This window comes from Halichoerus grypus, chromosome 8 (assembly GCF_964656455.1).
Source record: "Halichoerus grypus chromosome 8, mHalGry1.hap1.1, whole genome shotgun sequence".
In the NCBI taxonomy this organism is placed as follows: Eukaryota; Metazoa; Chordata; class Mammalia; order Carnivora; family Phocidae; genus Halichoerus; species Halichoerus grypus.
This window is the reverse complement of record NC_135719.1, coordinates 61,008,548-61,030,760: the sequence shown is the minus strand read 5'-3', so window position 1 is coordinate 61,030,760 and position 22,213 is coordinate 61,008,548. Positions and strand designations below refer to the sequence as shown.

The window sequence follows — 22,213 nt, the reverse complement described above, 5'->3', positions numbered from 1 at the left end:
GTGAATTGACAAATGTGAAGAAACAGAATCCTGTGGACCTGATGGGAGCCAATCCTAATAAACGAGAGATGATTTTTACAGCAATTCAAAGACATCTCTTACCAGTCACCCAAATCTACCAAGCAAAAGAGAAAATCTGTGAGATGTGTTCTCATGGGTTTGAGGAAGCTTTTAGGGATAAGTGTCAAATAATTTAAAAATTTCACAGTTGTGAAACGTAGGGGAATGAAGACCTTCCCGTTGTATCTTTAATGTTGGCCGGCTTTCCAAGGACAGCTGTTGGGCTTCCTTCCTCCTGCAAGAGGTCTGGATGCCTGTCCTTGGAAAGCAGGGCACCTCCAGCTCCTGTGCGTCTGCGTGGCCCTGAGGAGACAATGTTCTCATGCCCAGCACGGTGGCCCCTGCTCTTCTAGGGACCAAATGATGAGGGTGGCCGACCATATGTGGGTCCAAAATCACGAAACATCTTTTGTCCTTCAAATGTGAAGCTTTCCAGGGTGCCTGGGTGGCTCGGTCGGTTAACTGTCTGCCTTTGGCTCAAGTCATGATCCCGGGATCCTGGGATCGAGTCCCCGCTCAGTAGGGAGCCTGCTTCTCCCTCTCCCTGCCACTCCCCCGCTTGTGCCCTCCCCCCTTCTCTCTCTCTCTGCCAAATAAATGAATAAAATCTTTTTAAAATGTTTTTTTACTTGGGAGGAAAAAGCTTTGGATAGAGGTCTTTTAAATATTTTCTTAAAGATTTTATGTATTTTAGAGAGCACGCTAGCAGGAGGGAGGGGCAGAGGGAGAGAGAGTCGCAAGCAGACCCCGCGCTGAGGGCAGAGCCCAATGTGGGGCTCGACCCCACGACGCTGAGATCATGACCATGCCCATGGAAATAAATGACAAAGCACAGATGGGCCCCAAACCCAGCTTGGCAGGACAGGAGGCCATCCCCGAAGAGGCGATACCTGACCTGAGCAGAAGCCCACCTCTGGGCCCAGCCAGGAGGATGAGATGGGCCAGCGTAGCCAAAATGCACAAAAACCTAAGACCCAGAGCAGTTACCAAAATAAGCTTCTTGTCAGGGAAAAATGGATTTTCTAAAGCCACAGACTCTTGCTTCTGAACATTTTTTATTCACAACTAGGATTATGCGAAAGCGACTCCACTCATCATTTCAGTCAAAACAAGTCATGTCATCATTGCTTTAAAACAAACTGTTGAAAACAATATACAGCTGACTCTTCAGTAATGGGGTTAGGAGCGCCAATTCCCTGCACAGTTGAAAATCTGACTATCACTTTTGCCTCCCCAGAAACTTAACTACTAATAGCTTACTGCTGACCAGAAGCCTTACTGATAACAAACTGTTGACTAATACCTGTTTTGCTTGTTAAATGTATATAATAAAGCTAAAGAAAATTTATTAAGAAAACCATAAGGAAGAGAAAATACATTTACAGCACTGTACCATATTTATCAAAAAAAAAAAAAGGCTGTAAGTGGACCCGTGCGGTTCAAACCTGTGTTCCTCAAGAGTCAGTACAATGTATACAATGAAGGCACATTTCATACTTCAGTCGTTTTCTTCCTCTTCACGCCCCGCTTTCCTCTTTCTGGAGGCCTCACCTCCTGAACAGATACAAGAGATAAGATGTAAAATTCAGTATCAAACGTTTCTAGAAATTTTGTCTACATTTGTTCTGAGCTATCCTCAACAAAATACTAGCAAACCAAATCCAACAATATATATATATATTTTGGGGGGGGTTCCAGTAATTTTTTTTAATTTTTTTATCCAACAATATATTTTAAAAAATCATTCACCAACTGATCAAGTGGAATTTATTCCTGGGTTGCAAGGGTGGTTCAATATTTGCAAGTCAATCGGGACACCTGGGTGGCTCAGTTGGTTAAGCATCTGCCTTTCGCTCAGTCCTGGGATCAAGTCCCACGTCGGGCTCCCTGCTCAGCTGGGAGTCTGCTTCACCCTCTGCCTCTCCCCCCTGCTTGTGCTCTCTCTGTCAAATAAATAAAATCTTTAAAAAATATATTTGCAAGTCAATCAATGTGATACATCACATCAATAAGAGAAAGGATAAGAATCATATGATTGTTTCAGTTAACGCAGAAAAAGCATTTGACAAAGTACAACATCCATTCATGATAAAAACCAACAATAAGTTTAGAGGGAACGTACCTCAATGTAATAAAGGCCACCTATGAAAAACTCACAGCTAACATCATCATCCTCAATGGGGAAAAACTCAGAGCTTTTCCCCTAAGGTCAGGAACAAGACAAGGATGGCCACTCTCACCACTTTTATTCAACATAATACTGGAAGTGCTAGCCTCAGCAGTTAGACAACAAAAAGAAAGAAAAGGCATTCAAATCAGTAAGGATGAAGTATTAACTGTCAATATTTGCAGATGACATGATACTGGACGTAGAAAACCCAAGACTCCAAAAAACTGCTAGAACTGATAACACAAATTCAGTAAAGTTGCAGGATCCAAAATCAATATACAGAAATCTGTTGCATTTCTCTACACCAATAATGAAGCAGCAGAAAGAGAAATTAAGAAAACAATCTCATTTACAATTGCACCCAAAATAATAAGATATCTAGGAATAAACCTAGCCAAAGAGGTAAAAAAAAAAAAAAAAAAACTCAACTCTGAAAACTATAAAGCACTGATGAAAGTGAAGAGGTCACAAAGAAAGGGAAAGCCATTCCATGCTCATGGATTGGAAGAACAAATATTATTAAAATGTGTATATTATCCAAAGCATTCTACACTTTTAATGCAATCCTTATCAAAATACCAACAGCATTTTTCACAGAAGTAGAATAAATCTAAAATTTGTATGGAACCACAAAAGACCCTGAATAGCCAAAGCACTCTTGAAAAAGAAAAGCTGGAAGCATCAGAATTCTGGACTTCAAGTTCTATTACAAAGCTGCAGCAATCTGAACAGTATGGTACTGGCACAAAAACAGACACACAGATCAACAGAATAAAAACCCAGAAATAAACCCACAACTATATGGTTAATTAATCTTCGGCAAAGCAGGAAAGAATATCCAATGGGATAAAGTCTCTTCAACAAACGCTGTTGGGAAACCTGGAGAGCTACATGCAAAAGAATGAAACGACCACTTTCTAAATTCAAAATGGATTAAAGACCTAAATATGAGACGTGAAACCATAAAAATCCTAGAAGAAAGCACAGGCAGTAACTTCTTCGACATTGGCCATAGCAATTTTTTTTTTTTAGATAGGTCCCCTGAGGCAAGGGAAACAAAAGCAAAAATGAACTATTGGAACTTCATCAAAATAAAAAGCTTCTGCACAGCAAAGGAACAACAAAACTAAAAGGCAACCTACTAAATGGGATAAGCTATTTGCAAATGACATAGCTGATAAAGGGTTAGTATCCAAAATATATAAAGAACTCGTACAACTCAGCATCTAAAAACCAAATAAACCAATCAAAAAATGGGCAGAAGATATGAACAGACATTTCTCCAAAAAAGACATCCAGACGGCCAACAGACACATGAAAACATGCTCATCAGCACTCATCATCAGGGAAATGCAAGTCAAAACTACAACGAGCTATCACTTCACACCTGTCAGAATGGCTAAAATCAAAAAACACAACAAACAAGTGTTGGTGAGGATATGGAGAAAAAGGAACCCTGTTGCACTGTTGGTGGGAATGCAAACTGGTGCAGCCACTGTGGAAAACAGTATGGAGGTTCCTCAAAAAGTTAAAAACAGAACTACCCTGTGATCCAGCAATCGCACTACCGGGTATTTACCCAAAGAATACAAAAACACTAATTCAAAGGGATACATGCATCCCTATGTTTATAGCAGCATTATCTGCAAAAGCCAAATTATGGAAACAGCCCAAGTGTCCATCACTAGATGAATGGATAAAGAAGATGTGGTGTATATACACTGGAGTATTACTCAGCTGTAAAAACGAATGAAATCTTGCTATTTGTAATGATGTGGATAGAGCTAGAGAGTATAATGCTAAGTGAAATAAGTCACAGTAAGACAAATAACTTAGGATTTCATTCATGTAAAATTTAAGAAACAAAAAAAAAATGAACAAAGGAAAAAAATAAACCAAGAAACAGACTCTCAACCTTAGAGAACAAACTGATGGTTACCAGAGGGGACGGGGGGTGACAGGTGATGGGGATTAAGGAGGGCACTTGTGATGAGCACCGGGTGTTGCATGGAAGTTTGAATCACTATATTGCACACCTGAGACTAATATAGCACTGTATGTTAACTAACTGGAATTAAAGTTAAAACTAAAAAAAAAAAAAAAAAAATAAAGTGGTTCTGAGCTGATGGGGGAGCCAGCCCTTCACATCAGAAGGCCACCCCCCAGGAGCAACCCATGTCCACAGACACTGTCTCCAGCCGGTCAGGTCCCACGAACCTGGGCTTCCCTGGGCAGCAGTCAGGGCAGAAGAGACGCTTCCTCCTCACTCTACACTGACTGACATTGCAATCATATTACTTGAAATACATTCCCCTGCTTCCTCACTATTTCACTTTTTTAATCTAGAATTCAATATTTTAAAGCCTGTGGGTTTTTAAAAAGGACTGCTTGCATTTTATGTGCTTTCTCAGTATACTTTTGAAGTTTTATTTTATTTTTTTAAAAGATTTAATTTAGGGGTGCATGGGTGGCTCAGTTGGTTAAGCGTCTGTCTTTGGCTCAGGTCATGATCCTGGGGTCCTGGGATCGAGTCCTGCATCGGGCTCCCTGCTTAGCAGGGAGCCTGTTTCTCCCTCTCACTCTGCTGCTCCCCCTGCTTGTTCTCTCTCGCTCTAATAAAAATATTTTTAAAAAATAAAGATTTTATTTATTTTAGAAAGAGAGCGAGCAAGTGGGGGCGGGGAGAGAATCTCAAGCAGACTCCACACTGAGCATGGAGCCCTACTTGGGGCTCAATCTCACAACCCTGAGCTCATGACCCGAGCCGAAATCAAGAGTCAGATGCTCAACCAACTGAGCCACCCAGGTGCCCCTAAAGTTTTAAATATATATGTATATATATATTTTAAAGATTTTTATATATTTTTATATGAAAAATGAATGCCTCCCTTAGGTGACTCGTGCTTAACTGACATGCTTAACATTTCTGTTACTGTGATGTTACTGTTACCAATCTGTGACTCTAAACCTAGAGTAAAGCATATTAAACATTCAGAAAACAGTGAATCAATTAAATGGTGTGTGGGCAATAATATAGTGATTCCCTGTATATTTAAGACTTAAAATGTATTTGTACTTACGACATAAGTGGAAAAGGAGATAATTAAAGGGAAAGTATTTTAGTAATGTGAAAATGGAATAACCCTCAATTACTATTACACCCAAACAATAAAGATGGCCGGTTACCACGAGGACCACGGTACGCCCCTTGCTCTACCACACTGAATTACTTTCGGGCGTGGTGGTGCCTCAGGGCCCCGCACGTTTTCTCACAGGCCTTTCCATCCTCCTCGGACGCCCACCAGGCCCGTGTGCCCTGCAAGCTAACACTTTCTTCCACACCCAGCGAGAGGTCTCCTCTGAGCAGCCTTCCAACACCCGCCGGAGCACAGGGGTCAGACCCTCCTCTGGCCGCTCCCGCTCCTGTCACTGCATTTACCTCACTGACTTCAGTGAAGCCTACAGACATCTGTCTGTGCTCCTGGGCTGGGAGCTACTCTTCAGTCCAGGAGTTGGCTCCTGGGTTCAGAACAAACCCCTCAGAGTTGAATAAATTTGGTTCTACCTCATCACTGGTAAGTTCCCTTGCTCTCGGTAATCTTTAAGCCTTTTCTTCTTCTGATCCCTCATCGCTGTCTGAAGAATAGATTCTGGCTCGTTCCTCTGAAAGCAAAGGAACTTCAGACATGGGACTGACCCTCAAAGATGAAGACCTGTTTATTCCCGAGTTTTTCTCCTGAATGTTGTTGCTTCCCACTGTACATTATCCCTTCAGGAGCCAACAACATTTTTAAAGTTGTTTTTTTTTTAACGATTTTATTAATTAGTTAATTTATTTATTTGAGAGAGAGAGAGGGAGGGAGGGAGAAAGAGGAAGAGCACCATGGGAGAGTGAGAGGGAGAAGCAGACTCCCACAGGACTCGATCCCCAGGACCCTGGGATCATGACCTGGGCTGAAGGCAGAGGCTTAACTGACAAACCCACCCAGGCGTCCCAACATTTTTAAAGTTTTGATGAGAAGGTATATATAACTGTCAGACATGCTGAAATGACTTTGATTTGAGAGGTTTTGTTCTGAAAGCGTCATCACTTTTGAACACCCAAGAGGTTTTATGCCAACATTAAAAACTACAAAGTTTAAATACTGGGTCAACTACATAAGCAGGCAAACTGCTCATTACCACATTTTCCTCCATAAGGACATAAATTATTTAATTGATTTTATCTGGGGGGGTGCCTTATTTTCCCAGCTAAGCTTTTCTGTGGGAAAGTGGCCCCAACAAAAATAGTAAAAATAAAAGGCCTTCGTACTGTTGCCCTAAGTAAATCACAGCAGGGCAAGCCTCTGCAGCCCTCAGATGAGATGTGACCTCCATGCCCAACTCACCTTGGAGCTCCCTTTGGTAATGGTTTTTAATGGCTTCGGCGTCTTCCTCCTCCTCATGGACACTGTTACGGTCCTGGTAGGGGACACTCAGCCCCTGCTGGTTCTGCTTCTCCCATAGACGGGATGTCTCGTGAGTAGAAGCCCTCAAACGTTCTTCTTTCTGTAAAGAAGGAAATCAACTTTTTAACTGAAAAAATGAACTACCTTTGTGCCCACTTGAACCTACATTTACTACATTTCTTGTCTTCAGAGAACAGTTCTCCCCATTCCACACCTGTTATCACACACAGCGATCACTCTGTGCAGTTTAGTTCTAAGGCGTGAAGGCAACACAGGGTGAAGGGGCAGAAGACTCCCTCGCGCCAACTGCCCCATCAGAACGGGCACAGACATGGCCTTGGGAGCCGCACGGGGGGCGGCCAGCCAGAGCCCAGAGAGCAGCAACCAGCCTGAGGAACCTCGGCCATGCCCGGTGGACACCTGAGGGAGGCTGCGTCTGCTAGCCCCTGAGACAGACATCCGGCTTGCTCGGGCTCCACCGAACTACAGTGGTGCCCAGAGGTTCCTATCCGGGCCCCTCCCCCCAGAGAGCTTCCCCAGAGCTCCCGATGACAGGACGGGGAGGCGCTGGTAGGGGAGGGTCCCTGAGCCCCCGAGCAGAACAGTCACGCCCTTCCTCCGCCTGCCAATCCACACACTGGTGTTCACAAGGCAGAGCTGGTGTCCAGGAGTTAGGAATGTCTTTTTGACCTTCCTAGCCATTTCCTATCCGGCTGACAAAGTTTTATGATATCTGTCAAAGGTTACATTTTCTAAATTATCAGATTTCCCCTGAAATCTCATAAACTGAAGAGAGAGCACAGGAGTGTCTGGTTTGCTGTATCTCACCAGCGGTCACTGACATCACTATGGTTCACCACACGCTTGGGTTTGAGCTGGCTCCCTGATAAATCACAACAAGAAATAAATTGGTTGTGGCGATACAAAATTGTGAATTAGTATTCTGAAAAGTACAGCTCTTCATACCCCCAAAATCCCGGGATAAAGCTTAGCCGACGCACCTTCATCATTTCAGTGCGCTGGCACTCAGGATCACGCCCAGCCATCGGTAAGACTCTGATCCTCTGTGTCTTTGAGCATCTCTTATCAAGTGGCAGGGTCATCTTCCTGTGTGTGGCACAGTCTGTAGAGTGAGGTCTGCTGGGAGACAGACAAGAATGGCTCGCTGTAGACTACGGACAGGGAGAGGCCATTACATCAACGGCACAGACGGCTGCGGACAGTGGCCACTTCCCCTTCAGCGGATGCGGGAGGCCGGGCCGCGGGTCCTGGCGCTTGGAGCGCCCTCACTCTAGCAGGCAGCACCCCCCCCCAGGACCATCAGAGAGAAAAGAAGGGATGGGAAATCTCGGTTCTGTGAGGGTGAGGCAGAGGCCAGGAGCCGTGATTCAAGAACTACAGAGGCGTCCCTCCATCTGCAAACGACTAGAGGGAAGGTCAAGGCAAGGAGGCCTCAGGACAGCGCAGGACAGTAGCAGCGAGAATGGGAGTCCCTGGGGCAGAACGCAGTACATTCCTGACCGGACGGAGGCATGTTTTCAGTACATCAGAAAGAAGAAAGGGAGATCCTTAGGAGAACGTCTCTGAGACTGGAGAGAGATGGGATGTAAGGAATGTGGAACTCGGAGCACAGTGGAAAAAAAGGACGCCGTGGAATCGTCTGTCTCTTACACCACCATTCGAGAAAGCTCAGGAAGAGGCCGGATTTGAACAGCATTTATTATGCCAGGTCTCTGCACTGCATGACCTCTTATGTATTATTTGACTTAACTGACAGACATCCCTGTGAAGTAGGTATTATCTCCATTTTATAGATAAGGAAACTAAAAATTAGTGAGAGTGTGGGGCACTGGGCTGACTCAGTCAGTTAAGCGTCCAACTCTTGGATTTCAGCTCAGGTCATGATCTCAGGGTTGTGAGATCGAACCCCGCTTCGGGCTCTGTGCTGAGCGTGGAGCCTGCTTGAGATTCTCTCTCTCCCTCTGCTCCTCCCCCCAAGTCACACACACTTTCTCTCTCTAAAAAAATAAAATAAAAATTTAAAAAAAGAAGTGAGATTGAGACTCTCCTTCAAGCTTAGACAGAAGTGAGACACAACCTCAAAGCTGTCTGCCCTTAAAAAGGAGTAACAGGGCGCCTGGGTGGCTCAGTCGTTAAGCGTCTGCCTTCGGCTCAGGTCATGATCCCAGGGTCCTGGGATCGAGCCCCACATTGGGCTCCCTGCTCAGTGGGGAGTCTGCTTCTCCCTCTCCCACTTCCCCTGCTTGTGTTCCCTCTATCCTGTCTCTCTCTCTGTCAAATAAATAAATAAAATCTTAAAAAAAATAAAAAAGGAGTAACAGATTTATTGAGCGTAATTTACATACCATAAAATTCAGTCATTTTAATATACAATTAAACAATTTTTTTAAATTATAAAGTTGTGTGACCATTATTACAATATGATTTTATTTATTAATAAAGATTTTATTTATTTATTTGAGAGAGAGAGATAAACAGAACACAAGTGGGGGTGGGGAGGAGCAGAGGCAGAGGGAGAAGCAGACTCCCCACTGAGCAGGGAGCCCGATGAGGGGCTCGATCCCAGGACCCTGTGATCATGACCTGAGCTGAAGGCAGATGCTTAACCAACTGAGCCACCCTGGCACTCCTACACTCTGATTTTAGAACATTTCCATGACCTCAAAAAGAAACCTTGTGCACACCATTAGTCTGCTAAGTGCCCACTTTGAGGAGAGCCGCATGAAGGATAACAGCCTGGTGTCCTTAGAGGGAAGGTATGTGAAGGAGCGGAGCGAGTGGCATCCAGCGAAGAGGTGGCAGCGTGGGTATGAAGCACGGGTCTGCCTGGGGTCAGGCCACAGCCCCTCCCGTCATCTAGCCCTTTCCTCTACTGGGTGCACACGCCAATAACATGCTCATGCTCGGCCGGCCTCCCAGCTAAACTCCACTGAAGGGAAAGGACACAGGCCGGCTGAGCGGCAAAGACCAGTCTTCTAGGCCTCCTACCAGGTGCACTGACCAATGTGAATCCATTCACTGGTCTTCTGGTTTATACAGTGTCGCAGGTTGGTTTTGACAGCATGAACTGGCTCCCTGAGAAACAGCAATTTGTAGTAAAAGTGAAAAAATAGCATGGGAACCAGACCACATCCCTGGTGAGCTGCACCGTGAAATCATGTCAGTCAGGGCTGAGTCAGGCTTTCTGCACGACTCTCTGCTTGCTGCTCTTTAACTACCAGTAACAACATGTCACGATGAACAGTTACCTGAAGGTGAGTTTGGATTTAAAGACAGCTTGTCCCCGTAGACCAGTGTCTTCTCGAACGAACAGGTGGTTGTGATTGCCCTGCATTGGGGCTTTGTAGACATCAAACACTTCACTGCCTAGATGCAGGGAAAGGCTGCAAACGAGAAAGTGTTCAGTACTGGGGTGGACATTCAACAAATCCCACAGTTTCCATTCTCCCCTATCAGCTTTACTTAAAACACTGTGGAACTGTGTCCTGAATTCATGAGAAAAACAGAGGCACTGTAAATAAGGTATTCCCTTTTAAAGCAAAAGGTGCTAAAATTCATCCTTCCTTTAACTTGAAATCTAATTGTTTTGTCATTCTCCCAATCTCTACCACTTCATTAGTAAGATAAAAACAATTTTTTCCCAAAATACCAGTGTATACTGCCCAATAGTACCTCATACATGTGAGCTAGCCTTAGGCTTTCCCCTGGAGACGGCAGCTACCATGAATCTGATCACATCCTGGGCCCACTTCTAAAGTGTCCTCCCAGAGGCCTAGATTTCGTTAACTCTTTAATGAAAGATGGCCCCAAAGTAAGGTCCTGCACAGGGAACCCCGTTCCTCCCAGGTACCCCTCTGGGTTTCAAGTGCCCTCCGGGCATTATGGGCTCACCTCCCATCTGACCACTTGACCACCCGAGCATTGCTTTCCTTAATTTCATTTCCTTCCTCGTCCCGGCGTTTCCTCCATCTTATCGTATTTTCTACCTGGTTCAAAACACAAAGGCATTAGAAAACCAATGTAACTAAACTGCATGTTCTTTTTTCCTCCAGTGACTTATAATCACGTGCCAAGAATTCGTATGTAGTGGTAAAGGAAGCTCACAAAAGAACTAGCCCACCAGGCAACACTGAAACCCTCCCACTACAAATACCTAGAGGTACTGGTTAAACCAACCATTTTGTTAAAAGCTTTCCTAAGCTCTAGTTCACAGCAGTGGAAGCAGAAGCTAAGTACGATGCAGGATGGAGATATTATCACACACACTGGGAGCTCCAAAGAAGAGAGGATGAGGCTTTGGGTCCACAGGCGTTAGGCAGTTAAAATGGAGACCTCTGCCTACCGCACGTCCGCGGGAAGGGCTATGAACCCAATGAAGGAGGGACTACTAAGCCTGACCTAGTAAGACAGGGAAGCTCTGGGCATTAAGTTAAAAATAAAAAGATAAAAGACTATACATAAGAAATCAACAACAATTTAAACTTGAGACTTCCACTTTGCTGTTTTTCAGTTCAAATGTGTCCTACCCATGTAGTAGGGAACTCCAAATCACAAAGGTAGCCTAAAAGTTGGTTCTGCCCCAGCAGAAGCTCATCCCCAACCCCAAGCAAGAAGACAACAGCCCTGTGAGAGCACAGGCATGTCCTGCCATCCCAGGCCTTCTTGAGAGGAACTGCCTGAAGACAAGGCCTCTCTTTGTACATAGTCTGAATTCCGTAAAGAGCCTGAGAGTTATCTCTTGTGGGAAGTTGTGAGGATCTACCCACTATAAAAAATGTAGAGGCAGCTCCCTACACCTAACTATATTTAACCTAAAGGAAGTAGCTAACAATTTTCAAGAATTTGCATTGTTACTTCCATTGAAAAATTACAACTGGGAGAAAAAAGTTAGAAAAGTGACAATTACAGGGATTAAAAAAAGGGTATGTAACCTCTCCCCTAAAAATATTCTGAAAAGACATTTCAGTCCTTGTTCTAAAGTTATTTATTGACTGAAGAGTAAACACAAAAGATCATTTCATAATCTCAAGTCTCAAGTCATTATCTCTGTTTTCCTTAACAAAATACTTCAAAAGAAAAAGAAAAAATCAAGTATAGAATGGTACCTTTAATCTTAACCTGGTTCTATCTTCCTCGTCAAGCACTTTCTCACCTTCAAATTCATCTTCATAATACTGAGGATCAAAAGGTCTAAAAATCGTTTTTTAATCTCATGTTAGCCATATTTAATAATGAATATTATTAATGCTTATAAAATAATCATCTTTATAACATGTACCAATGTTAAAAGTCACAGTAGACAAATAACTTCATGTAAAATTTCAAGAAAGTATGCAAACTAGTGTAGTTTCTTGAAATTTGATTTTAAAACATTATCTGAAAAAAAATCCAAGTGTGACTAATAATTCAAAGTCTTGTTTGAAGAAATATGTCTTCTAAAATATAAATAAGACAATGGTCTATCTTTTTTTTTTTAAAGAAAAGTATACTGTTTAATTACACAAGAGCTTATACTCATGAACCTTCATGAAAAATACCCATCAATACTATTTTGTTGTCCAAAATCATTGTCTTTTCTAGCCACAGTGGCTTTTGCACTGAACATTTATGATTTCTCTAGCAAACTTTCTCAATCTCATTTTCTGATTTTTCAGCTTTACACTAGTGAAAAACACCTCTGTCAACTCTCATGTGTTATATTTATAAGTGCCAAATGCTAGAAGAATCATTCACATTAAAATTCTCACACAAGGGGCGCCTGGGTGTCTGAGTCAGTTGGTTAAGCATCTGCCTTCAGCTCCCATCCTGATCCCAGAGTCCCGGGATCGAGTCCCACATCAGGCTCCCCACTCAGCAGGGAGTCTGCTTCGCTCTCTGACCCTCCCCCCTCTCATGCACTCTCTCTCTCTCTAATAAATAAATAAAATCTTTAGAGACACCTGCGCGGCTCAGTGGGTTAAGTGTCTGCCTTCGGTCATGATCCTCAGGTCCTGGGATCGAGTCCCGCACTGGGCTCCCTGCTCAACAGGGAGCCTGCTTCTCCCTCTCCTGCTCCCCCTGCTTGTAGGCTCGCTCTCTCTCTGACAAATAAATAAAATCTTAAAATAAAATAAAATAAAATCTTTAAAAATAAAATTCTCACACCAGTAACTCATCATTTTTTACCACAGCACATCCTAAATCTACTTTTCCAGAGGTATATGAGGAATCTCCTATCTTTATAATTAGCCAACTTATGATAAGAAAAACATTTACATTCCACATATTTTAATTTAGTATCTTGAAAAAAAACTTTAATCAGTCCTCTTACTTGGGTTCTATGCTGAGAAATTTAGGTAGTTTAACAAAGTACAATTCATTTCCTAAATCAGAGTTGATACTGGGGATTTCTACTTCTATTGTGGTTTCAGAAATCGGCTCTTCCTCCTGTTGGTCCTGAGGCACTCCATGTTCATCCTAAGAGAGGAATCAGGATGTGAGAGCTTGAAGTGAAATTAAAACTGCTCTAGCTCTTCTAGAGTACTAGGAGATACAGGGGTGACCGAAAATAAATGCAGACACCACTTTCGGAACAAAACAGCAACCCCTCCAGGCCTCTTCCTAAAATTTCATCCTCTCCCCCAAAACTACCACCATGGGAAAAAAGATCTGTTAGCCTGCATTACCAGAAAAAATATTTATTTTGTCGACATACATGGTTTGCATAAGACATTAAATGACAGAACTGTGAAAATGTACAACCCCAGAGTACTAAGTAACTATTAAAATCGGAGAAGAAAGTCAAATAGCACATGCTTTCTGGCACAGGTTTGCATTAAGAAAAATCAGGGGCACCTGGGTGGCTCAGTCGGTTAAGCATCTGCCTTTGGCTCAGGTCATGACCCCAGGGTCCTGGGATTGAGTCCTGCATCTGGGGAGCCAGTGGGGAGCCTGCCCCTCCCCCTGCTTATGTTTTCTCTCTCTCTCTCACACACAAATAAGTAAATAAAATCTTAAAAAAAGAAAGAAAGAAAAACTTAAATCAAGGGGCGCCTGGGTGGCTCAGTCGGTTAAGTGTCTGCCTTTGGCTCAGGTCATGACCCCAGGGTCCTGGGATTGAGCCCCGAATCGGGTTCCCTGCTCAGCAGGGAGTCTGCTTCTTCCTCTCCTCCCTGCTCATGCCCTCTCTCACTATCTCTTTGTCTCTCTCTCAAATAAATAAAATCTTTAAAAAGAAAGAAAAGAAAAGAAAAACTTAAAGGTTTTCAATTACGAGTCCTCACAGTTTAGCCCCTAAAGTTTGGCATCACCTCATTCTGAGCAGTCCCTTCTGTGCCCTCAAATATCCACAGTTCCCAACATAGCTGAGAAAGTCACCCATTCCTCAGATGTTTCAGACCGCTACTCAATTATCAATGTCCTCTCTCCATAGGAGTCAGACCCTTCAGCCTTTGAAACTTTTTTAGCCCGGTGATGGGTATTAAGGAGGGCACGTACTGCATGGAGCACTGGGTGTTATTCGAAAACAATGGATCGTGGATCACCACATCAAAAACCAATGATGTATTGTATGGTGACTAACATAACATAATAAAATTAAAAAAAAAAACTTTCTTTTTAACTTCGAACACTGGGACCCGTTGAGGTTAGTGATTGTACTTACAGCAGGCTGCCCTGGAATAGTTTGTTCACTGTCCCCATCGCTCTCTGAAGAAATGTCATCTATGTCTCCAAACAGATCCATGAAGCCTGGGAGGAAATATACAGTATTAGTTTCTCTCAGTGAGTTTCTTCCCACAGTTCTTAGCCCTTCACTTCAACATTTTCCCAAGACTCAGAAACCACACCTCCACTAAGCCAACCTTGAACTGGCTCCCTGAGCCTAGGCCCCTGAAGCGTGAGAAGCATCTATGGAGAAGGAAGTGGCCAAGTTGGTTGCTGGGAGGCAAAGCTGCCGTGATAGCCAGTGTTCAGCGTAGTTCCTGGTGGTTCCTGCCTCTGGTGTTCCTGCCCCTGCAGTTTCCTCCAACACGTGTCATGGTTGGTCTATATGATCAATAGAATACAACCTCACTTCCAAGGCTAGGCCATGACACCGTGGCTTTTCTGCTTCACTCTTTCTCTCCTTAGGCCGCTTGCCCTGGAGAAGCCAGTTGCCAAGACGCGAAGACACTCAAACTGCTCTGGAGAGGCTCATGTGGCAACTAACTGAGGCCTCCTGCCAAGGGCACACGAGTGAGCCATCTTGGAAAGAGATCCTTCAGTCCCAGGCAAGCCCGTAGATAATGCATTCTTAGCCAACATCTTGACTGCAGCCTCATCAAAAGACCCTGAGCCACAACTACCCTGCTAAGCCCATCATGACCCTCAGAAATTGTGGAATATTAAATGTTAGTTGTTCTCATCTAGACTTCTCGGGAGAAGCTGAGTAGCTGGAGAAGGGGTACCTGGAGAAGTACCTGGAGAAGGTGAGGGGTGGTATGCAGGTAACACAAGATTACGTCTAATGCCCTCTGATCTCCCTAAGCCTTTGGATTCCCTCCCCATAATGCCAGGGAAGCACTGAGTTTGCTGTAGCTAACCGACCCCGGAGCCATGTCCTGCTCTATGTGCTAACACATCAGATCCTGAATATGTAAGTGCACCCAAACCAGTCAGTTTGGCCCAAGCTAGTGTTACAGTCTGTCCTTCATCTCACATTCTTAAAATATATTTCCATACATACTCCCTAGGCTTCTCCCTATATCAGCAAAACCTTGTAGTTCTTTTGGGGTATAAGCTATTTCTTCTTCAGTTGGGAGTTTGTGCTTTCTTTGTCAGAGTATGAAAAGATCCTAGTGATGGGTCGACTGGTGACAAGTGGGTCAGACAGCACGCAGTTAGCTAAGTCTTGAGGGGAATGGAAACTGCCCCAGGTGAGGTTATTACAGTGTTTTCAAGCAAGGAAAGACCAGTTTCCCCAGACACAGGGAAGCAAACTGCTTCTCACAGACAAGGAAGAGTGACTAGGAAATTGAATTTTTTATCTGAGTCCAAACAATGTCCTTTCACATGAGAGACTTCAAGAGGCTGTGAATTCAACTAATGTTGCAATTCTGCAACCGCAAAAGTGAATGTTTAATATTCAGCTACCTCAGCCCTCTGACTGCGAGATAGGAGATTCTTTTAGGGCTGTTAGGAAAGCTCACTGGTTCTCCAACCCTGACCTGAGCTGAATGTTTAAAGACCTAAGCTTGTAATATTCTTCCGTAAGTGCTCCAGGGCACTCGGAAGTAACCACCCCACACCGTAGTCTGCGTAATCATCACTACTGCCTAACAAGCGTGGCAGCCACCTGAGCCCTCAACCAGAGGGGATACTCTGATTCATCATGCCACCACACCGTGCATTACCAGCATCCCATTTCACTGGTGAGGAGCTCAGACCTGCATTCAAACCCAAACTAACCTACAAATCACATCTTCGAGGATGTGTCTCCTGAACTACCCAGTCAGGTCCAAGTTGGGGAACAGAAAACATATCGGCTGTCTATACGGATAGAATTTAATTAAAAAATTTTTTTTACTCAGGTTTCTACCCCCTTAGAAATGAGGGAACAACGGGAAGAGGTGGAATTATTAAACTTAAAAACTTAAAGTATGGAGCTGAAATTCATACCTGAGGAAGAGAAGTATCCAGCTGGCACTGATGTGGGGGGGGGTGGCGGGGGGAAATACAATGAAGCTGACTCTCCAAGCTTTGGTAAAGCTGCAAATTGGATGAGCTGCTGCAGGAAGGAACTGCCTCTGCTGAGGTAAAGGTGTTTGTGGACCCCCTTAGAAAAACTGCAAGTTGACAGGAAGCTTCCAGAAATTCCACGAATAAACAGGAAGGAGCAATCTCTTCTTTGTTATTCAGTCTTCCAGTCTCCCTCCAGCGCCCCCTAACAGGGGGCAGCTGGCAAAGATGAAATGTGCTCGCAGAATCTTGGCCCCAGCATCACTGAGCTTGGTATAAAAGGGTGGGTTTGGAGATGAAAGGATAAGAGCTTAATTATGGATACACGTGTCTACTAGTTAAAAAAACAGAAACAAAGTATATTGCCTTAAAAAGGACAGCCAGCACGAAGGCTCTTAAAAGCCAGGCATAGGAGTTTCAACAATTTGATAAGCCAAGAAACAGCAAGAGACTGAAGGTTTTGGTGTTAGGGAAGTGGCATGTTAAAAAAAAAAAAAAAAAAAGCAAAGGGACATTGGTGATTTAGGACCTTCTTTTTCAATGTCACTTTTCTTTCTCTATAGTTAGGTTTCAGGTAAGCCTCCCACAGCCAGCACTCCCAGACTGTACCAACAGCATTAGAAAGAAAGTAGGGTAGAATCCATTCATAAGGGAAAGATTAATTAGTATATGTAGAACACCACAGAAAAGACAAATGGTAAATGCGTGTGGTAAATTTAAAACACACCTGCAGGGGCGCCTGGGTGGCTGTCAGTTACGTGTCTGACTCTTCGTTTCGGCTCAGGTCATGATCTCAGGGTTGTGAGATCAAGCCCCGAGTCAAGCCCCCGGAGTCAGGCTCCACGCTCAGCAGGTAGTCTGCTAGATAGACTCTCCCTCTGCCCCTCCCCCCACTTGTGAGCGCACGAGCCCCACCCCCCAAATAAAGAAATCCTTTAAAAAAAATAAAATAAAAAAATAAAACATACCTGCAACTTCTTTGCCATCCCAACCATCAAGAGGAGTCAAATTTCCCTCCCTTTGAATACAGGTACACATCAGTGACTCACTTTTAATGAACAGGTGTCGGATTTTGATGTGACTTTCCATGCTAACCATAAAACCTCAAAAAGGTCATACAGGGGCGCCTGGGTGGCTCAGTCGTTAAGCGTCTGCCTTCGGCTCGGGTCATGATCCCGGGGTCCTGGGATCGAGCCCCGCATCGGGCTCCCCGCTCAGCGGGGAGTCTGCTTCTCCTCCCTCTCCTGCTCCCCCTGCTTGTGCTCTCTCTCCCGCTGTATCTCGCTCTGTCAAATAAATAAATAAAATCTTTAGAAAAAAAAAAAAAAGGTCATACAGCTTTTACCTGACTCCCTTTCTTAGGGTGCTCATCTTTGGATCCCAGCCATTACGCTGTGAGAAAGTAGGGCCAGGACCGGGATGCAAAAGTGAGACACTCACCTTGAGTGAAAAATATAAGGGGTACCCAAATCTCTGTGATCAAGACAATGATACTGCAATACAATGTTTTTTATTTTTTTTTAAATATATTTATTTTAGAGAGAGTGCACACACAAGCAGGGAGAGGGGCAGAAGGAGAGGGAGAGAATCTCAAGCAGGCTCCAACTCCCTGCTGAGCACAGAGCCCGATGAAGGGCTCAATCTCACCACCCTGATATCATCACCTGAGCAGAAATCCAGAGTTTGCCGCTTAACCAACTGAGCCACCCCGGCGCCCCAATACAATGTTTTTTAAAACTTCATGTGAAAAACCCATGAACAAAATATCAAAATTTTAAGAAAAGCAAGGATCCATCCAGCTCCGTACTTGCGCAACTCTCCTCACTTGCCTTACCCTAATTCCAGCCATCAGATCCTGTTTACGTAAAATCCTGACATTTTGTTCATCATGGATTTTTGCATTAGTTCCAATTTTTTTAAATGTCGTATCACAATACCATTTATCTTGATTACTATAATGGACTGAATAGGGACCCTCTCACACAAGGTTCATATATACCCAGAACTTCAGAATGTGACTTTATTTGGCAGTAGGGTCTTTGCAGATATAATTAGTTAAGATGAAGTCTACTGAATTAGGGTTGGTCTTAAACCCACTGATTGGTGTCCTCATAAGGAGAGGAAGACCTGGAGACATACAGAAACACAAAGCAAACAAAAGGAAATGAGCCATGTGAAGACCAAGGAAAGACTGGAGTTCTGTTGCCAAAAGCCAAGGACTGCCAGGAGCCCCTAGAAGCTCGGACAAGGCAAGGCAGGATTCTTCCCTAGAGCTTTCAGAGGGAGCCTGGCCCTGCCAATACTATGATTCAGGATTTCTAGGCTCCAGAACTGTGAGAATACATTTCTGCAGTTTTAAGCTACCCAGTTTGTGGTACTGTCTTATAGCAAACTGAAATAAGTACAGAAGCTCTTTTTGGGCCCCTTAAACTCTGCACCCCAGAGGAATGCCTCACTTGCTTCCCCTGGCCCCGACTAGGAGGCTTCTTTGTGGGGGGCAGGGGAGGGGCAGAGCAGCATGAATTCAATGAAACCTAAGACTTCCTGTGAAGCTATTTATACAGAATCAACTTGCTTTAGGTAAAGTAGATTTCCTGAACAGAGACTTGCTTTAAAAATTTTTTTATTACAATTAAAATTACACAAAAGCAAATCAATTCATTTCAATCAAAATAACTCATGTTTACATCGTATTTAATAAACTGTACAAAAAATACATAAAATGTTTTCACATTGTGCTTCAATCATCATCTTCTTCCTCTTCATCACTGATCACATACTTCTTATGCTTTTTACTTGCTTTATCATCATCTTCTGCTTTTCTCTTTCCAGAGGGTTCCCCTTCCTAGACAAACAAAATTTTTAAAAATCTGAAAGTCAATAGGAAATATTTCTAGGAAGGTTTATCAAAAGTAGCTCTGAGCTGAATGATCCTCTGAAAACACAAAATCAAATAATTTTTAAAATAAGAACATTCACCAAATGAATAAAACCAGTGCTAGTTTCCAAATCTACAAGTACTAGAAGCATTAAAAAATGACAACTATCTAGAGCTAATTATAAACTAACTATAAAACAACCCAACTTCAGGACTGCAAGGAAGAGCTAGGAAATTATAAGCAATCTCTTGGAAGGGACACCTTGTACATGGAGAAGGGAACTGGAAACTAGGTCTGCCCTGGGAAGGGTCAGGGCTCTCCAAAGAAGTCTGCCTGTTATAACCACTAATCCTGTTGAATATTTTTACTGTGATCAGGTGACTGATTAAACTTTTCCTCTGCTTCCTCAGCATTTCACCTCTTATCTAAAATTCAGTATTTTAGGGGCGCCTTGATGGCTCAGTCGGTTAAGGGTCTGCCTTCGGCTCAGATCATGATCCCAGGGTCCTGGGATCGAGCCCCACATCGGGCTCCCTGCTCAGTGGGGAGTCTGCTTCTCCCTCTGCCCCTCCCCCCTGCTCGTGCGCTCTCTCATAAATAAAATCTTAAAAAAAAAATAACATTCAGTATTTTAAAGACCATTAATTTTTTAAAATAATGATTTCCTATTTTGGATATACTAAAAACTCACATCATAAAGGTTTTAAAAAATATTTGAAGAAGTTAAAGGCTTATTACACAAGTCTGCATTACTTAAAATCATGTACGATGTTCTGATAGAAACAAAAAATTCAGTTTTGAATTTTTACAGATAGAACTCAATATATCAACACCTAAATAATATTAAATATTGACTAAAATGAATTGATACAAAATATGACACTGCAGAATTGCCTTCACTGGCTTCCTCACCAAAAATTAAACAGGGTGGATAGTCTGAAGGCTGAAATTGGGGAAGGCCGGGCAGCTCTCGCTATGACCCGAGAATGCTTCTGGATGTACAAGCTGGCCTATCATCTACTTTTTCTGATGGTCCCTATGACTGGCTCTTTGAGGAGCAAGATACCATCCCACACTTGCTTCCTGCCTTATTATCCCAAACGCAACCCCACAGACCTGAAGTGCCATAGGAGAATTCAAAGGAGAAGGTTATGAATCCAGAAAGAGATCCAGAAGTCCTCCTGCACTTACTTCCTAGCCGGCAACGGTAAAGTTATCCAAACAGCAAAGCGGGAATATGGATCCCGCCTCCAGGGTGTGACTAGCGCTCGCTGGTTTCTACTTCTATAGCCTGGAGCAAACCGAGATACTTCCCTTCTCTCCCAACCCAACATCAGCAAAGGCAAAGAGGACATTCAATCCTACCATTGGTCTTTTCATTTATTTTCAACTGAAAGTCTTATTTTAAACACTTTACATGCAAGCCCGCTTGTGGCAACCTTCCCTACATAAACGTCAGTTTTTTCTTCAGCTCTAAACATCTTCAGCTCTAAAATTCTGTAGGAGTTTAGTTTGAGTGAACTAAAGAACTGGCATGGTACTTCTCAAAGGTGGTAGAGCCTGAAACCAAGAAAGAGACTCTTAACTACAGACAACAAACTGAGGGTTACCAGAGGGGAGGGGGGCAGGGGGGTGGGTGACATAGGCGATGGGGATGAAGGAGTGCACTTGTGGTGAGAACAGTGTTGTATGGAAGTACCGAATCATTAAATTAGCTGAAACTAATACTACACTGTATGTTAATAACCTGGAATTTAAATAAAAACTTTAAAATAAGTAAGTAAGTAAAAGGCGGTAGAGCCTGTCCTCAAGGACGCAGGGCAGGGCCCAGCAGACTGGAGATGATCAGGGCTCTCCAAACAGGTCTAACTGGCACCAATCCTAATCCCCGGTCTGGGGTAAAACGCTCCAGCATTCTGCTTGGGAAATCCTGCCGGGACTGATTTCCCCAGCAGCTACAGGCAAGCACAGTAAAGCACAGCAAAGGAATGCAGGACTTAGGGAATGGCATCCTTCAGGAGACCTCATATTGTGCAACTAAAAACGTGGGATTCTACTCTACTGAACTGTGCTGGAATAAATCTCAGTGCCATGTATAAATGCAACAAATGACAGAAATATTCCTATTAGACTGAAGTTTGCTAACATAACCATGAATGCAAGTCCATATAAAGCAATGGCAGCAGTTTTGAAGGAATTATCTTCCAACAATTTAAAACTAATGGTAACTAATTGTAATTGTTTTTAAAACTAATTGATTTTTTTCATACTAATAAGCCAGCTCCCAGAGTTATTTAACACAAAACATACCTAAGAATATATATAAACAGGAGTGTCTTAAAGTATGAGAGACCAACACCAAGAATGTCAAAGGCTTCCAGGGAAATATATTCAGAATCCCTATCATGGGAAATCCTATACTAGAGGGCAAGCTGGGGCTATGCTAGTTCCAAGTCACCTATGGTCCCATAAACAGAGAGCAAGGACCTCTAACAGGTAAGGCAGGGTTGCCAAGGTGGGGAATGGAGGCTCCACGAGGGGGAGCTGGGAGAGGAACAGACCACTGGGTACTACCTTCTAAGTAATCCTTCTCAGCAGGTCACCTGCTCCATCTAAGAAAGCTGAGGACTGGTCATGATCCTTTCCTTTCCGTTGTCTTCATGTTTCTTCTACTTGGGTCTTTCCTTTTTCCACAGTTTCTCCTCTTACCCATTTTTCTACCTTCCACGTTATATAGGTTTTCTAAAGTTGTTTACTGCTTACAAAAATAAGGGATGATAAAAAAGCTACTTTTCTCCTTTTCTGTAACTTAGACCCTGTTGGGGAAGGGAAACTAGCATTTCCTGTTCAGATACTACATGTTACCGTGCCACCCACTTCCGAATCTGTTATTATCATGCAACAACTTTGCAAGCAGCAAGCATAAATGCCATTGAAGA

General features: G+C 43.4%; 2 protein-coding genes across 3 annotated transcripts in view; both read right to left on the bottom strand.

The window, feature by feature from the left end:
• Positions 1 to 1,016: 1,016 nt before the first annotated feature.
• Positions 1,017 to 17,742, bottom strand: LOC118551098 (RNA polymerase-associated protein LEO1-like). 2 transcript variants are annotated; one of them, XM_036116634.2, is made up of 9 exons: positions 16,336 to 17,742; positions 14,342 to 14,427; positions 13,010 to 13,155; positions 11,805 to 11,889; positions 10,591 to 10,685; positions 9,948 to 10,082; positions 7,680 to 7,818; positions 6,619 to 6,778; positions 1,017 to 1,614 (listed from the first exon to the last, which is right to left on the bottom strand). In XM_036116634.2, the coding sequence occupies exons 2-9, from the start codon at positions 14,420 to 14,422 to the stop codon at positions 1,559 to 1,561; spliced, it is 897 nt and encodes a 298-aa protein (XP_035972527.1). In that variant the 5' UTR covers positions 14,423 to 14,427; positions 16,336 to 17,742; the 3' UTR covers positions 1,017 to 1,558. The 2 variants fall into 2 exon arrangements, with proteins under 2 accessions (XP_035972527.1, XP_077935462.1); XM_078079336.1 differs by having other exon boundaries at positions 7,680 to 7,815; positions 16,336 to 17,741.
• A 1,259-nt stretch (positions 17,743 to 19,001) lies between these two features.
• LEO1 (LEO1 component of Paf1/RNA polymerase II complex) overlaps positions 19,002 to 22,213 on the bottom strand; it is a 34,829-nt gene continuing 31,617 nt past the window's right edge. The window contains exon 12 of the mRNA XM_036116625.2: positions 19,002 to 19,240. Within this exon, the coding sequence (XP_035972518.1) occupies positions 19,136 to 19,240 (105 nt within the window). The 3' untranslated portion in view covers positions 19,002 to 19,135. The remainder of the gene's footprint in view (positions 19,241 to 22,213) is intronic.

Excerpts from the sequence above, each read along its gene's own strand:
- LOC118551098 (XM_036116634.2), bottom strand. The coding sequence starts at position 14,422 with ATGGATCTGTTTGGAGACATAGATGACATTTCTTCAGAGAGCGATGGG. Across the intron at positions 6,779-7,679 it reads AGCGCACTGAAATGATGAAG|AAAGAAGAACGTTTGAGGGC; the intron begins GTGCGTCGGCTA and ends CCTTCTTTACAG. Across the intron at positions 1,615-6,618 it reads TTACCAAAGGGAGCTCCAAG|GAGGTGAGGCCTCCAGAAAG; the intron begins GTGAGTTGGGCA and ends GTATCTGTTCAG.